The 15,192-nt window shown below is 45.4% G+C and overlaps 1 protein-coding gene across 1 annotated transcript in view; it reads left to right on the top strand.

The window, feature by feature from the left end:
• Positions 1-15,192, top strand: part of LOC104276409 (spectrin beta chain, non-erythrocytic 1-like) — an 89,810-nt gene that overhangs the window by 28,257 nt on the left and 46,361 nt on the right. Inside the window, 2 exon segments of the mRNA XM_009872708.1 lie at positions 10,619-10,770; positions 14,944-15,117. Coding sequence (XP_009871010.1) covers positions 10,619-10,770; positions 14,944-15,117 — 326 coding nt within the window.

The following is a 15,192-nucleotide window of genomic DNA, read 5'->3' as shown; positions in this document are numbered from 1 at the left end:
ATGGGGACACCCTTCTTGATACCCCGTCAGAATTTCCGTTGCTTGGCTATGTCCAGTCTTGCAGCACCTGCAGGTCTCCTGCCTCCAGGGTGGTTGCGTGCTGCTGGGCGCTTCTATCTGTGGTGCCTGGCTTCACACTCTGAAAGATGGGTTTCAGCATCCATTATTCTGTCTTCACGGTGAATGCTGACTCCTGATGCCCATCCCTTGCTGACTCATCCCTGGTTAGCAGTTACAATTTCGTATTTCCAAATACCTGGCTAAGGAGGATCCCAGTCTCGCCGCATTGTTGGACAGTAGAAACAGCAGATTGCTTGTGTGTGAACTGTTACACTACCTGCAGCTGTGGAGAAGAGGGAGGAGTGCTGAGAGGAAGAGAGAACAACAGAAATCATAAAAACCACAACGGAACACCCTTCTCCTTTCCACCCTTGTTTTTCCTCCCTGTAGACAAGTGGGAATCCACTGTAAAAGCTTTCATTCTGCTGGTCTCTTTAACCCAGAAAGAAATGACTTTGTGTGGTGAAGTGCCTGGACTGTTCTGTGCCTTTGCCGAGCCTTGCTCTCACCCTTGCTAACACTGTTGATCAGACAGGGGTCTGGGCAAGTATGGCAAACAGCAGCTCTGCCCCCCTCTAAAAAAACCCTGGCACTTCCCTGCATTATGTTCTTAATGTTTTTTAAAGGAAACTGCAAAGACCCCACAAGAGTGTGTGTACTTGAAATAGTGCAGTGACCTCAGGTTTTCATTGTTCTGCTGTGGGAATTTCAGTCAGTGTCCTGGGACAGGCCGATGCTTTTTCCATGCTCCTTTTCGTGAAGTGATTACGCAAAGGGAAATAATGGCAACAGGTGTAAACCACTAACATCCAGTCAGCCATAAGGCATTTGTATCCTCTTATGTTAAAAGCTGACAACACTCAGGTATTTTTTTATGCTGTTTTTAAAAGGATGTCCATTTAAACTCTATACCACATGCTCATTAGGCCACAAAGTAATTTCTTTATTCAACTGTGTTTTGGCTATTTTGCTATAAAAACATCCTTCTCCAAATACGTTTCTGGAGTTGAGGCCTTGGTCCTCATTTTTTTCATAATGGACTTCAATAATGTGAGTCGTTATATTGAAACCAGGGCAGATGAAGATGTGTGTAGGTGTTTCCAAGAGCAGCACCTAGAAGTGTTAAACCATTTTAATCATCCACTAGAAAGGTTACATTTCTCTAGCTGCTTTGCATTTCATACACAAGAAGTCAGCTGGTATCCTAGAGCACCAGGGAAAAAAAAGCCTGAATGGTTAATGTTTATGAAGTGGGCTGTATGACAGGGTCTTTTCCATCACAGGGAGCTCGTCATGCTGCTGGAAGTATTTGTGCCATTATGTATTCCAGTTTTCCTGACAATAAACGAGCAGTTGATGTAGCTTGCACCAATGTAGTGAGAGCTGAGCCGATATCTCTCTACTTAATATATATTTGTCTTCTGATTTAAAAAAAAAAAAAAAAGGCTGAGTTATTCCACCAGTTTAATCTTTTAAACCTGATGACTTTTATGTTTCATTTATTTACTGTGAGAGAGTTTACAGGGACTTTTTGCAGATGAACATAATCATTCTTCTGCATGAATCCGAAGCTGGCTTTCAGGAGGTCTATTTTTGTATTGCTGACACCAGAATGCCATAAACTCTGTGTAAAAATAAAGACAATGAAGGGACCTGCCCTTCCACACCCCGTAATGCTTGGCTGGCTACCGGACATTGTTCGGTGCATCATTTTATTGTGTGAGTGAGGTTTAGCCACATCAAAGAGAGAAAGCAGCAGAATTGTTTTTTCCACATGCTGTATTATGTAGCTTTCCCTTTTTTCTCTGCAGAGCATTTTCAGCAGTGAAAGTAGTCACATGCTGTAACGTTTAGTAGAGAAGAGTAGATATTTAATAGGATTTAGAAGCTGGTCGGTGCTTCCTAGTAAAAGAGAATGGATTCCTGAACACACCCCGGACTCCTGAACAATAGTCTCTGTGTGGCAGAGTCGGGAAAGCAGCAAGGATTTTGCCTCTAATGAATAAACACCAGCTAAACACAGTATGAACACCTTGCTGTGTTGTCATCTTTCACATTTGCATTCAAGGTCTTGCCTAAGTCATGTTCAAGCATGTAAAAGCTTTGGCATGATCTCACTATTTTTGATGGGGAAGTCACCCCACAGGTTACTTTGTGCTATAAAATAACCGTAACAAATACCTCCTACTTGCATCAAAGCCGTCAGCTGAAGTCATTCTTCCATGTTAAACTGTCTGCAAGATTGAAATGAAGAAGAATGTGCCTTTTTTTTCCTAAGGTTCACCTGTTGTTTCTAAGCGTTGGACCCACATATATCAAGTCCGTCATGTATAAGATGTGTCAAAGTTTGATACCCTGCATACCTCGTTCTAGGTTGTTGCTTGTCTCTGAAACGTGCGTTACGGTCCTTTACGTTCAACTATATTTTTCTGTTTTCATCAATCCTTGTTTTCAGTCCTGGCCCATTACCTGCAGCTGGAGAATTCAGTTTTATTGCCTTACTACTAAAAGGGAGATAATCATAGAACACTTGCATGTTAGGAGAAACTAATTTCCTTTCCTCTACCAGCACCTAATAGTCCTCCTGACTGGAGGATCCTCCTTCCATCATTTTCTTCCCTGTTGTTTCATTCTAATCCATGTTAACTTAGACTCTGTGTGCCTGACTGTGCATGCTCTGGGCTTCTTATTGTCACACAGACTAGAATATCGTATGTACTGGGACCATAACTTGCAGTTACCCAGGCAGATGTTCTCTCCTCAGCTGCACGGATGTTTCTCTCCTCAGCCTCCAGTATGGGTACACAGAGGTGATTTTTTCCCCTCTGGGTGCTCAAGGCTGCCAGAAACAGCAGAGGTTAGACCTGTATTAGAATTATTTCATGTTCAGTATCTGTCTTCTGTTACATCTTACTGATGAGGATTATCACGGTATGTGCATTCACATAGTTTCCTGATAAAATCTTGTTTGATCACCACATTCTGGTCCCGGTAGCTGATCTGCCATTCTCTCAGGCATCTTTCTCAACTGAAAAGCTTCCAAGCATGGCTAGAGTTTGTGAAACTGAGTATTACTGGCTATTTAATTCTATATCTTTGCATCTGTGAGAAAATACAGAGTGATATCCTGCACCCTGAAAACCTACAGTAATGGGACTGTTGTGCTGTGAAAGGAAGCTGTGTTTTCTCTCTGCAGGGTTAGCCTCGGTTATGATCTGGGGAGCTCTGGGAAGCTGTGGATGTGGGATATCAGCAAATGCGGTGTGTGCCTCGGGCAATGCTCAGCTGATCTCTGAGTCAGGGTGTTTAGCAATGCTTCGTGTAGGATGTGTGCTGGCTGTGTTTGTTGCTATAGTGAAAAAATAATAATTTGAACCTGGAAAAGTTGCTTTCAGCGTGGAAATTGGAAAAGACGTAAACCTGCAGGAGACAGAGCTTTTGGAGTTAGGGCTTAAAACTCATCCTTAATTTGTCTTGCTCAAGGTATTACAGGGACCCACAAACATTGATAATGCAGCGAGCGAGCTGCCGGCCAGCTGGGCGTGGCAGGGAGGATTTCAGTGCTTCTGAAGTGTCCTAGACACTCCTTTGCCTTCCCTTGCCTGCTCTAATTTCTCTGTTTTCTCCAGTAGCATCTCAGCTCCTCTGGGAGCACACCCTTCACTGGTTTTACTGTTTGGTGTGAAGGCCTTTGCTGTCTGGGGGCTGGCAGGAGCTCTTGCATGCTGAAAGTGGTTTTACCCATGCTGGTCTGGCAGCAGCACGTGCCAAACATATTTACCATTCTGTTTGAAACAGATTCAAGGTCAGTTTGTTGAAAATGTGGTTTGACTGGTATGGAAAGGAGTCAGATCTTGTCTTCAAGCTGTTTTTAGAAAACAGGAGGCTGCGCAGGTAACCTTTGCCACAGCCACAGTTAGTGCTGCGGTCATGTGGCCGGGCTGGGGCCGAGATCACTTTCTGGCATGTGAGAGTAGCAAAGGGGTCCCGAGGTCCCACACGTCTCTCAGCTGGCTCTTGCAGCCGTGTGTTTTCCAGGGAAGTTAGTAAGACAAATTCTCCATTATCCTGGCACAGCCCTATTGAGATCCCTCAGCAGAGTGAGCGTGTGACAGCGGGAGGATGGTGTGTGTGACCCCCATCTCCCCGTCCTGCTCTGGGGTTTCAGCAACTGACGCTCCTGGCTCTGGTCTTGCAGAAAGCTAGCTATATTTTCATGAGGGTTTTTCTCGTCCAATTAGTAGAGAAAGAAATTATTTTCCTCAAGCAGGGAATGGACTTGAGGCCTGCTTGTAATCCCAAACAGCCCTGGTTTATTCAAATTTCAGTGTACAAACCCCCTGTTTATTTACTAAATTCCTAAACAAAGTCAGTCCTTGATTTATCACAGTCATGGAGCTGGGATTTGCAGGCTGCTCTATGCTAGTGACATTGTCATGGGGGTTTCCGCATAAAGGAAATTTCCTTCCCAGTGTTACTTCAAGATAAGTTGGATTCCCTATTATCAATACTGCTGTTAGAGTGGCTTCCGTTTTCCTGCTGTGCATGCTTTTGCATGTTGTGCATTTCTCTTTACCCTTGGGAAACAAATGTTTTCGCAAGCTGTAGGATACATGGAGCTCCACCCATATCCCCTAGTTTTAATTAATCTTTAACATCTAAAACAGTGTTTTTGAAAGCATGAAGGACATTTGTCAAAACGAGCACATGAGATACGTAAATAGCGCTTCTAGGCCCGTCGCTGAAGTTAAATCTCTGGTGTCGTCAATCCTGGAGGCACCTGGCCCTTTGTATGTAGTTTTTTACACAGCACCGCATGTTAAAAGAATCATAGTTGTGTTTTGTGCTTAGCCAAGTTGTCAGGGCTCTAAGTGCCGCTTTTCTGTATGCTTGTTTCTTTCTCTGAAATGTATAACCAAGCTTCATTGCTTTTAATTCTTTGTTCTCTGAAACATACAACCAAAAATTCATTGAATTCTGCCTATGTTTTAGCCTGAAACTCCAGAGCGGAAAAAATACGGTTTATCAGTTTGAAAGGGTTGGTAAAAGCATTGCAGAAACCTGCAGTCATTGTGAAACACCATGTAGAAATAACCAGGAGAGGTTTTAACATGACCAGCCCCAGTCACACAACTTTCAAAATGGGCTTGTTTTGCTTTCCCTCGTTGTGGGAGTGCAACAGGAGTTAAGTGGTGTGGGGGTAAGAGCAGTTGTGCCTTCTCCCTTCTGGTGTTTCTGTCGTTAATAGTGTCAGCGGGGAATTAGAGAGCTGGGCTCCATCGGTGCCAAGTGTGTGATAAAGAGCGGCCTTCCTGGGTGACCGGCCCATTAGGAGACTGAAAGAGCCGCTGTGTCTGCCCAGTGGGTATTTTTTCTGAGATAAGTTGCTGATTGTTCCCAAAAGCTGGCAGTGAGCAGGTGGGGGTCTGGCTCTTTGCGGTGCTGCCAGGTTTTCCCAACAGGCTGGAGTCTGCCCCTGGACAGACAGGGATCTTGCTGCTTTAGGCTGTTTTTGCTGTGAACCAGAGGAGGACATGGAAGAAAAGGAAAAGCCGTTAATGATTACAGCAATGAATTTTCTGTGAAGAGTGGGCAGTAGGCTCAGGATGTGGAGGTAGCACTGAAACCATTGCAGCTCTAGAGATTTTCATGCTGTTTTTGTCTGGTGGAGCAAACAGGGAGGAGGCTGGTGCTACAGAGGATGGGTGGGGACCAGGTGAGAGGAGTGAAGACAGGAGTGGGTGCAGGGGTGAGGAGCCAGAAAAACGCATTGAGCCCTTCAACCTTTTGCTGTAAACAGGAAATTGAGGACCGCAGAGATCGAGAGAGGAAACGGGAAGACAGAAGGGGGGAGGCAGCAACTGCGTTTGAACTAGACTAAAGAAAACACATGTAACGGCACTGAGCATCAGCTACTGAAGCACAGAGGGCCTCCTGCTAAATAGGGAGAGCCTGCCAGCTGTGTCGCCATCCTCTCCCTCCCTGATAATTCTGTACTCTTAAGGATACTGAGGCAACACAGAAGGGGAGTCACTGGAGCTTTCTCAGGGTTTTTCACCTGAATCCCCACTGCCTGAAGAATGTGCATTCACATGACCCCAATCACGCTGGGGTGGGGAAACCTTTCAGGGTTGCTTTCAGCAACAGAAGATTCTAAGCTGCTGTCAGTTAATACAGCTGCACCAAAGTTTTCACAACCTGACTTGACGTATCGCTGTGTTTCCCACATCACTTCTTTAATATGTTCAAAAATTAGGCTCAGACCCTTCATCTTCTTTTTCTAAAACCACGTGGATGTTCTTTTCCCACCCATTACTTTTATCATAATCCCAGATTGGAAGGATTGTTGCTAACCATAGTATTAACCAAAGAGTTTTTGATGAATGGCTTCATGATATTTCATAGAATCATAGAATGGCCTAGGCTGGAAGGGACCTCCGAGATCATTTAATCCAACCTCCCTGTCATGAGCAGGGACTCCTCTCAACTAGATCAGGCGAGTGGGGGTCGAACCCGCGGCCTTGGTGTTATCAGCACCATGCTCGAACCGACTGAGCTAACTGGCATTTGATGACTTTGTTGATTTTTTCTATATCCAGCTTCATTTATAGGATCCTATACGTCCGTATTTGTCTTCAGAGTGAATGTAACCACAGGGATCTCTGCATGTTGCACTTCTGTATAGAGACTGTAGTGATTAAATAGACTTGCTGAGCTGGTTTGGGGCTTGTTCGAGCTGATGAAGGGACATGTGGTAATTCCCGCTGGAATTTTCTTTACAAAGCACCAACTATTGGAACTTTTCCTTCTGTGACTCATTTCGAAAAAATATTTCCGCTGAAAGCATGGATTACTAGACAAGCAGATATGCAGACTCAGCATTCCCAGGGACTTGCTGTAAATAGTTTATATATGTATTTCATAGAATCACAGAGCTATTCGGGTTGGAAAAGACCTTTAAGATCATCAAGTCCAACTGTTAACGCAGCGCTGCCAGGTCCACCATGAAACCATGTCCTTGAGCACCACATCTACACAGCGTTTAAATCTCTCCAGGGATGGTGACTGCCTCTTCCCTGGGCAGCCTGGTCTAGTGCCTGACAACCCTTCTGGTGAAGATTTTTTTCTTAATACCCAGTCTAAACTTCTCCTGGTACAACTTGATGTCCTTTCTTCTTGCTCTGTTACTTGTTGCTTGGTAGAAGAGACCCACCCCACCTCGCTACAACCTCATTTCAGAGAGTTGTGGAGTGTGATAAGGTCTCCCCTCGGCCTCCTTTTCTCCAGGCTGAACAACCCCGAGTCTCTCAGCTGCTATGAAGACTTGTTCTCCAGATCCTTCACCAGCTTTGTTGCTGGGTTTTGGACATGCTCTAGCACCTCATTATCTTTCTTGCAGTGGGGGGCCCAAAACCCAACACGGGATTCGAGGTGCAGCCTCACCAGTGCTGAGTGCAGGGGGACAATCTCTGTCCTGGTCCTTCTGGCCGCACTCTTGCTGCTCACGGCAAGGATGCCGTTGGTCTTCTTGGCCATCTGGGCACGCTGATAGCTCATCTTCAGCTGCTGTCAACCAACACGCCCAGGTTGTTTCGGTCAGGCAGCTTTCCAGCCTCTGCTCCCCAAGCCTGTAGTGTCACTTGAGGTTGTTGTGACCCAAGGGCAAGACCTGGCACTTGGCCTTGTTGAACCTCATACAGCTGACCTTGGCCCATCAATCCAACCTGTCCAGATCCCTCTGCAGAGCCTTCCTACCCTCAAGCAGATCAGCACTCTCACCCAGCTTGGTGTCATCTGCGAACTTGCTGAGCGTGCACAAGATGCCCTCATCCAGATCATTGATAAAGATATTAAAACAGCACCAGGCTGTGGGGAACATCACTTGTGACCACCCGCCAACTGGATTTAACTCCGTTCACCACTGTTCTTTGGGCCCAGCCAACCAGCCAGTTTTTCATGCAGTGAAGAGTTCACCTGCCCAAGCCGTGAGCAGCCAGTGTCTCCAGGAGAATGCTGTGGGAGACATTGTCGAAGGCTTTACTAAAGTTCGGGCAGACAACCCCTACAGCCTTTCCCTTATCCACTAACTGGGTGGGTCACCTTGTCAGAAAAGATCGGGTTAGTCAAGCAGGACCTGCCTCATAAACCCCTGCTGACTGGACCTGATTGCCTGGTTGTCCTGTACATGCCGCGTGATGGCACTCAAGGTTATCTGTTCCATGACCTGCTGTGGCAGCAAGGTCAGGCTGGTAGGCCTGTAGTTCCCTGGATCCCCCTTCTGGCCCTTCCTCTAGATGGCTGTCACATTTGCTGACATGCAGTCCACTAGGACTGCTGGTTTAATGATGGAAAGGGGTTTGGTGAGCACTTTGCCAGCTCCCTCAGTACACTTGGGTGGATCCCATCAGGCCACAGAGACTTCTGTGTGTGTCTGTAGTGGTGCAGCAGGTCAAGGTTAATACCCACTGTATTTAAATCATTACTTGGATGGATGACTATTCCCACTAGTCCCGTGTGGTGGTCTTTTCTCCTTTGATCCAAAATTGAACAAGCTACGTTGTTATGCTGCTGGTAGGAATCTCAGCATTGTCAGAGATAATACTTACAAGGCTTACTTTTCTAGTATTGCCTGACTGTGAGGAGGTTGGGGTTGTCTAACCAGCTGGCTGTTGCCCTGTTTGTGCAGTGCTTGCGGACGCTGTGTGGCGGAGCCCTGCTCTGCTGAGGCTGTGGCGTTCTAGCTGCACCCTGGGGGGTGAAGTTTGGGCAGCCAGGGAGGGGGCACATGCTGCTGCTTTTGAGAAACTGCAGCCGGCCCCTCTGGGTGCATTGGAAAGCAAACTGCAGTTGCTGCAAATTTCCTGTTTGCTTCCGATGTCTCAGCAATCCTCTGCTTGTGCAGAGCGAGGGCGAACGAGAGTAACTCGAACGTGCCAAGTCATCGAAGGCATATTGCTGTTTTATCACAAACCACGCTTTTTTCATCTTTCCAAGCCCCCTTTTCTTACTTTCACACCTTGCAGGTAGGTGAAAGCAGTTACAAATGGGACAGTTTTAGAGCATTGGCTTTGATCACATCCTACCACGTGGGTCACAAGGAGAAATTCAGAAATACATGAGAGGAACTGAAATCCTTGGGTGGAGTTTATGTAAGTGGCCAAACCGCCACCGAAGTGCTGGTCTGCTTGCCTGCTCCCTGTCAGATTCCCCCTTCTTACCACCATTCTACTGTATGATTTATTTTCTTACTGTCTTGTTTCTTTCACTTGTTACCCAACTTTCTGTCTCACCTTCTGCCTCATCTGCTTTGTCATTCCTCATCACAAGATGAGGGTTTTGCTGCTGTCCCCCAGGTCCTGCGGGTGTGAAGGCTGTAACTGGTTCTGAAAGCGCTGGTATCTCGCCCCCGCCACGGAAGCGAGTGTGTCCTTCCTTCTGAAGGACTGCATCCACTGAAACCCCGGCGTAGTCAGATATAAACTCTGCATTGATGTGCACTGTCATTAACGTTTTCTGGATTTCGAACAACGTTCTCAGAGTTTTCAGAGCTGGAAATGTTGCATTTTAGTTTAGAGTTTACCAGTCTTCATATTGTATTCCTGAACATGCCAACAAATTTAAAGAAACGTAGATGCTCTCCTCCTTGCAAAAGCGGACCTCTTTAATTTGTATCTCTAACTACGGACTTTGGAATCCAAGTTGGAGCACCTGTATTTTGACAAATTTGGTCTGTAGTAATTCCCAGCTCAGCGAAATGACTTCTTGCTAACAAGGGAAGGCTTCATCCAAAGCTCTTGGCAAAAGAATTTGACCACAAAGATGTATAATACTTTCTGTCTGCGAGTTCTCGGCTTGGCTCTGGTAGCCAATGTTTTCCTGTATAAACAGCTGTGAGAGGCTCTGGGAAGGTGGAAGGAAGTACTTTTTCTATGGCTTTAAATAAATGCAAGTCTACTTCAAACATGCAGTTATGGAAAAATTCATCTTGACATTGTGTAAATACAGTTGCAAACGTTGAATCTGCAAACAAAGATTTTGATGAGAAGGGAAAAAAGTAAATGGGAAGCTTTTGTCTCTGCTCTCTTTCGTACATATCTTTATCCACAGTGACTTCTGGTATTTCAGGGGATCTGTTGTGGATTTGCATGAATTTGTGTTTGAGTGCAGGAGGTGACCTGTTCTTCCAGTGGTGGAAAATAACTCTTGATCAAATCACTGCACTGTCTGATGAGTCCAAAGCGACTTTTACATGATAGCTCTACAAGAGACCTCTTTACACCTTCACAAAGCTGCTTCTCTGAGCAACAAGCAAGCCTACAGTCTATAATTCATGTTCATTCCATAGAGAGTAACTTGGTAAAATTCCCACTGACATTAGAAAGTGTCACAAAATAGGAAGAAAGGTAGATTTTCAGTGAAAAGCCCCAGTTGCTTCAATGATCATGCTAAGAAGACAAGCCGTACCTTTCATTTAATATCAGATATGTTTGAACATCCCATGTTCATGTAGGTATGTGAGTACTGATGTATTTTGAGTAACGTGTTGTTTTCCTAACAGATGAACGTGAGGCAGTTCAGAAGAAGACTTTCACAAAGTGGGTTAATTCTCACTTGGCTCGTGTATCGTGCAGAATTACAGATTTGTACACTGACCTTCGCGATGGAAGGATGCTCATCAAACTTCTGGAAGTTCTTTCTGGAGAGAGACTTGTAAGTATTTATTAATAATCAGTGTGGGTTTTCTGTTTTGGTTTCGGGTGGTTTTTGGTGACTCCTTGGCTCAAATGCAGTACAACAAAACTGAGGGCTGAGAGTTCAGCACTACAAAAACCTTTTGTGTATTAAAAAGGTGTTAATCGCACCCAGCTGCTCAGAAATGCTCCTGGGCGTACATGATTTTACTAGGAGAGATAAGGCTTGGATTTGCTTTGGATAAAGGAATGTCTAAAACAAAATAAACGGGACAAATTCTTTCTCTGGGTATGCTGAGAGACCCCTTCGTGATGCTGGCACAAGGGAGTGGTGAGTAAGAAAATCCCTGTAGCAAAAAATGCTGCCGCATGACAGGAAGGCTGGGTATCGGGCAGTAGCAGGCTATCACTTTTTCCTCTAGTTCCTTAAATGATGGCTATGCTCTTAACTACCTAATTTAAAGCAATCTTTTCAAAGAAATACGGGTCTTTAGCTAAGACCTAAGGCTACATGAGGTTGTGACTGTGTAATCGCTTGTCATCAAGCACTCCTATTAATGGAAGCTCCATGGCTTAAGACTCCAGCTAATGAATTGAACATATGGCCCACAGCGTAGTGTCTGCACAGCAAGGCAAAAGAGGGAGATTTCCAAATGCTTCTGTGAGGGTCAGGAAACTCCTGACGTGCGTATATGTACCCTGCATGGTAGGCTTTGTGTGGATGGACCGAACTATCTCAAGGTTTGTCAGCTGCATTTCACACAAAGTTATTTTTCCCTCTACACCAAATCGTTTCCTTCGGTGAGGTATTGGGTTTGACGTGTTCGCTGCAGGTCTCAGGTGTTACTCATACAGGAGTAACCGAGACCCACATGCCCGGTTATTTGAGGATTCGGACAGCAACCGTGTGACCTCCGTTTAAATCTTCATACCTGCCTGCCAAGGTTTGACTCTTGGTGTCAAACAGCAGCGGTGAAGCACAGACCAGTCATGTGGCTCTTGCTGTGTGATTTCATTTACAGTTTTCACTCCAGTTTTGAAAAATGCAGACAGAGCTTAAGCAGCTGCTCGCATGGGGAGGGTGCAGAAGCCACCCGGTGAGACTGCTCGGTCCATGCTTGCATCATCGCTTGCGTGTCATGTTGGCAGCTGCCCACACCGCCAGAAATTCCTTTGGTAGCTTCGTTATCTCAGGATGGAGGACAGCAGTCTCTGTTTGAACAGTACATTCCACCACACCTTCCTCTGCAAACTAGAATATATAGATAACGCAACCTTGAGACAATTACACACACCAAAAATATTCTAGGAGGATCGGCAAGTAGCATCCACTTGCCGGGGTTCTCCAGTCTTTTGGAATTTATTTCAGCTGGTGTTGGTTAGATTCTGACATTTCCATGACGCCCAGGCAGAAATCTAAAGGCAGTATCTTATGCAAAAACTTAAATGTCGAGGAAAGAAACATCAAATGGCAAGAAAGCAATAAACAAACACAGAAACTAGCTCAGATAATTGTTTTAAATGCAGTGTGTTTATTGAAGTGGTAGAGCAAACAGGAATTATTTTGTGAGTTCTGAAACTTGGATTCAGATTCCAGAGCTGGAGCCGTATGCCTGTGGAGCTGAATCCGGGATTTAGGGTACTGCTGATCAGGGAAGCAGGAGTGATCTTTGCCCTCTCTAAGACCTCCAGCGTCATTTACACAAACCCTGTGTTTTTGAAAAGCTGTTGTGATTTTTGAGGATGAAAAACCCAGAGTCCTTAAAGGTGTATTGGTGAAAGGCAAAATGAGGGTGTCCAACAAGGGCAACATCTACATCTTCCTGCCTTTGCTCAGCTTGATGTTTAGTCTTGGTCTTACTCTGCATAAGGTCCTGTGTACAGCACGGTATTTAGAAAGAAAGCGATAGCGTGCAACCGTCTTACTGAACAAAGTGGAAAAGAATCCAGCTAGTATGAAAAGACGGTTGTCAGTTTTTTTGCACACAAAGTTAACCAGCTTTTTCCAAACAGAAAAATAAAGCTGAGAATTGTTTTCAGCATAAAACAAAGCATTTAGCTCAGTTTCATCCGTAATTATATAATGGATTACTAAATTCCTTACAATTGCTGGATGCTCAAAGGTTAAACTGTTTAAGCAGATGCTCTGAAGTGAGTTCTGCCGCGTTTTCTGTTGGAAAAGGGGAGATTCTTGAGGTAAAATGTTTTCCTGGTAATATGTGTGCAAAGACTCTGAGTTTAGGTAAATACAATAAAACGTGCGTTCAACGTGCTTTCTTTCCCCCTGGTTGATGTCTGGATCTCTGTTAGCCCAGGCAAGGTCTCACAATGTCTTGTCTTGAGGCTGTGCAGGAGAGCGTGACAGGCGCAGCCACACCTTGTACAAACCAGACTCCAAGGCCTCTTCCTCTTTTTGTTGCAAGATGGGTTAAATAGTGTCTCCTGCCAGCCTGGAGGGACAGAAAAATCAAACCTTCTGTTTTCTTGGGGTGCCTAACAATTTTTTTGGCCAGGTGGTAGTGTCGTTCTCATCCATGTAGAAATGTCAAGCACCTTGGATGGTTAATAAAGCATGTACAGCCCTGGGTGACGTGGCTATTAAGCCCCAAAAGGGAATTTCTGAGCCAGAGAGTGCACCTGGTGCTGGAACTCTGACAAAATATGTCTCTCCGCTCCCTGCTCTATAGGCAGCAACGTCCTGTTCAGGTTTGCTGGGTGTGCTCTTGGTTTGTGTATAGTCATTGCTTTTGTGGGAGAAAAAGTCCTGCCAATAGCTGGACTGGTTTGTCTCCTGCATTCTTCGCAGGAGAGTATGTCATTGCATTGAGTGTGGCTGGGAGCAGGTGGTCTCGGGAACGAAATAAAACAGCTATCGTGAATGGTATCAGCTGGAGCTTCTAAGAACAGAAAAAGAGTTTTTTAGGCCATTTTTTGCTAAGTAGCATGAGGCATTAGAGGTAGTGCAGTTAAGTGGGCGAGAAGGGCAGTGTTAAGGCAGAGGGGACAGGTGTGCTGCTGCTGCTTTGAAATGGCCACAGTCACAGTCATTCCTGTGTTTTAGGACCATCACCCCAGAAGTGAGCGCACCTTGTAAAGCTGATCTCCAGCTCTCAGGTGTGGCGACGGGCTGCAGCGGGTCATGGGTCTCCACCTTCCCCTGCAGCTGGGCACTCCCACCCTGGGAACAGCGTATTTTGCGAGATGAAATTAAACTTTTGCTCCAGCTTAGTGTACTCCAGGGTGGCTGATGGTACCAGCAAAAGGATGGATCCTGGGTTGTCCTTGCTGACAGCGAGGGATCTCCGTTTAGGTTTAGCCAACTGTACAACCTCACTCCTGCTCCTGCCTGCGTTACGACTCCTCACTGTGTGCTGGCCGTGTTTGGGGCGTGTGGTACAAGCAATTTGTGTCTCTTTGGAGGAACTTTTCTACTCAAAAGTGGTGATGGATTCCTGGAAATTTCCACTCCTGCTGGGAGTTGGGCGTTGACATTCTCTGCATGGCTACCTGCTCTCCAGAGGAGAACCACGCCAGCTGAAAGCTGAAGTGAAACTAATGACCTTGGGACTTCATGTGTCCTGAAGGGCATCTTTCTGGCATCTCAATGACATGCTGCTCAGCACAGGCTGCTCTTTCTTGGGTCCGTAATATGGCTCTGGCTGAAACTCTTCCCCTTGAACACAGTCTGAGGCGAGGATTTTGCCTGAGCTCTTTTCATGGCTGGTTAATTACATTCACTGCAGAAAACAAGGAAATTGTGTCAGTTAGTAGTTTGGCTGAGTACCTTTGGTGACATCTCAGTGAGCACTGAACAGGCTATTCTGCTGTCATCCTCATCTGCAGAACCAAGTTATTTCAATTTTAATCAGTTTTCAGGCAGACTTCTACATGCTGGTAATATATCCATGCTTTTTTCATTTGCACTGGGCCTTCATAAAATTGTGTTATGTTGATGTAGCTGAATTTTTTATTCCTGTTTTTCTTTCTTTTCCTATGAAGAAATTGTTCAAAATAAATCTCTTCTGTTACTCTGTTATATATAAAAATGCAAGGAGCAGTTTAGTCCGTTGAAGTTGAAGAATAAATGCATGCAGTACTTCTGGCTGGGACTGGACAATGTGGTGACTCGCCTGCCTGAACTGAAGAGTTAATGAGCACTTTTTTTTTCTCTCTCTTCTCTTTAACCTTCTAGCCAAAACCAACTAAGGGAAGGATGCGCATCCATTGCCTAGAGAATGTTGATAAAGCCCTCCAGTTCCTGAAAGAGCAAAGAGTGCACCTAGAAAACATGGGATCTCATGATATTGTGGATGGGAATCACAGGCTGACCCTTGGTCTTATTTGGACCATTATCCTGAGATTCCAGGTAAAGTTTGCTATACGGGTTCGTAATACTGTGCTTTTTAGGAGTGGCCTGCCCCCAGGTCCTGCCACATGCTGG

This window comes from Apaloderma vittatum, unplaced genomic scaffold, assembly GCF_000703405.1.
Source record: "Apaloderma vittatum isolate BGI_N311 unplaced genomic scaffold, ASM70340v1 scaffold22627, whole genome shotgun sequence".
Lineage (NCBI taxonomy): Eukaryota > Metazoa > Chordata > Aves > Trogoniformes > Trogonidae > Apaloderma > Apaloderma vittatum.
Note: the sequence above shows the minus strand (reverse complement) of the source record. Positions and strands in the feature narration are given on the sequence as shown.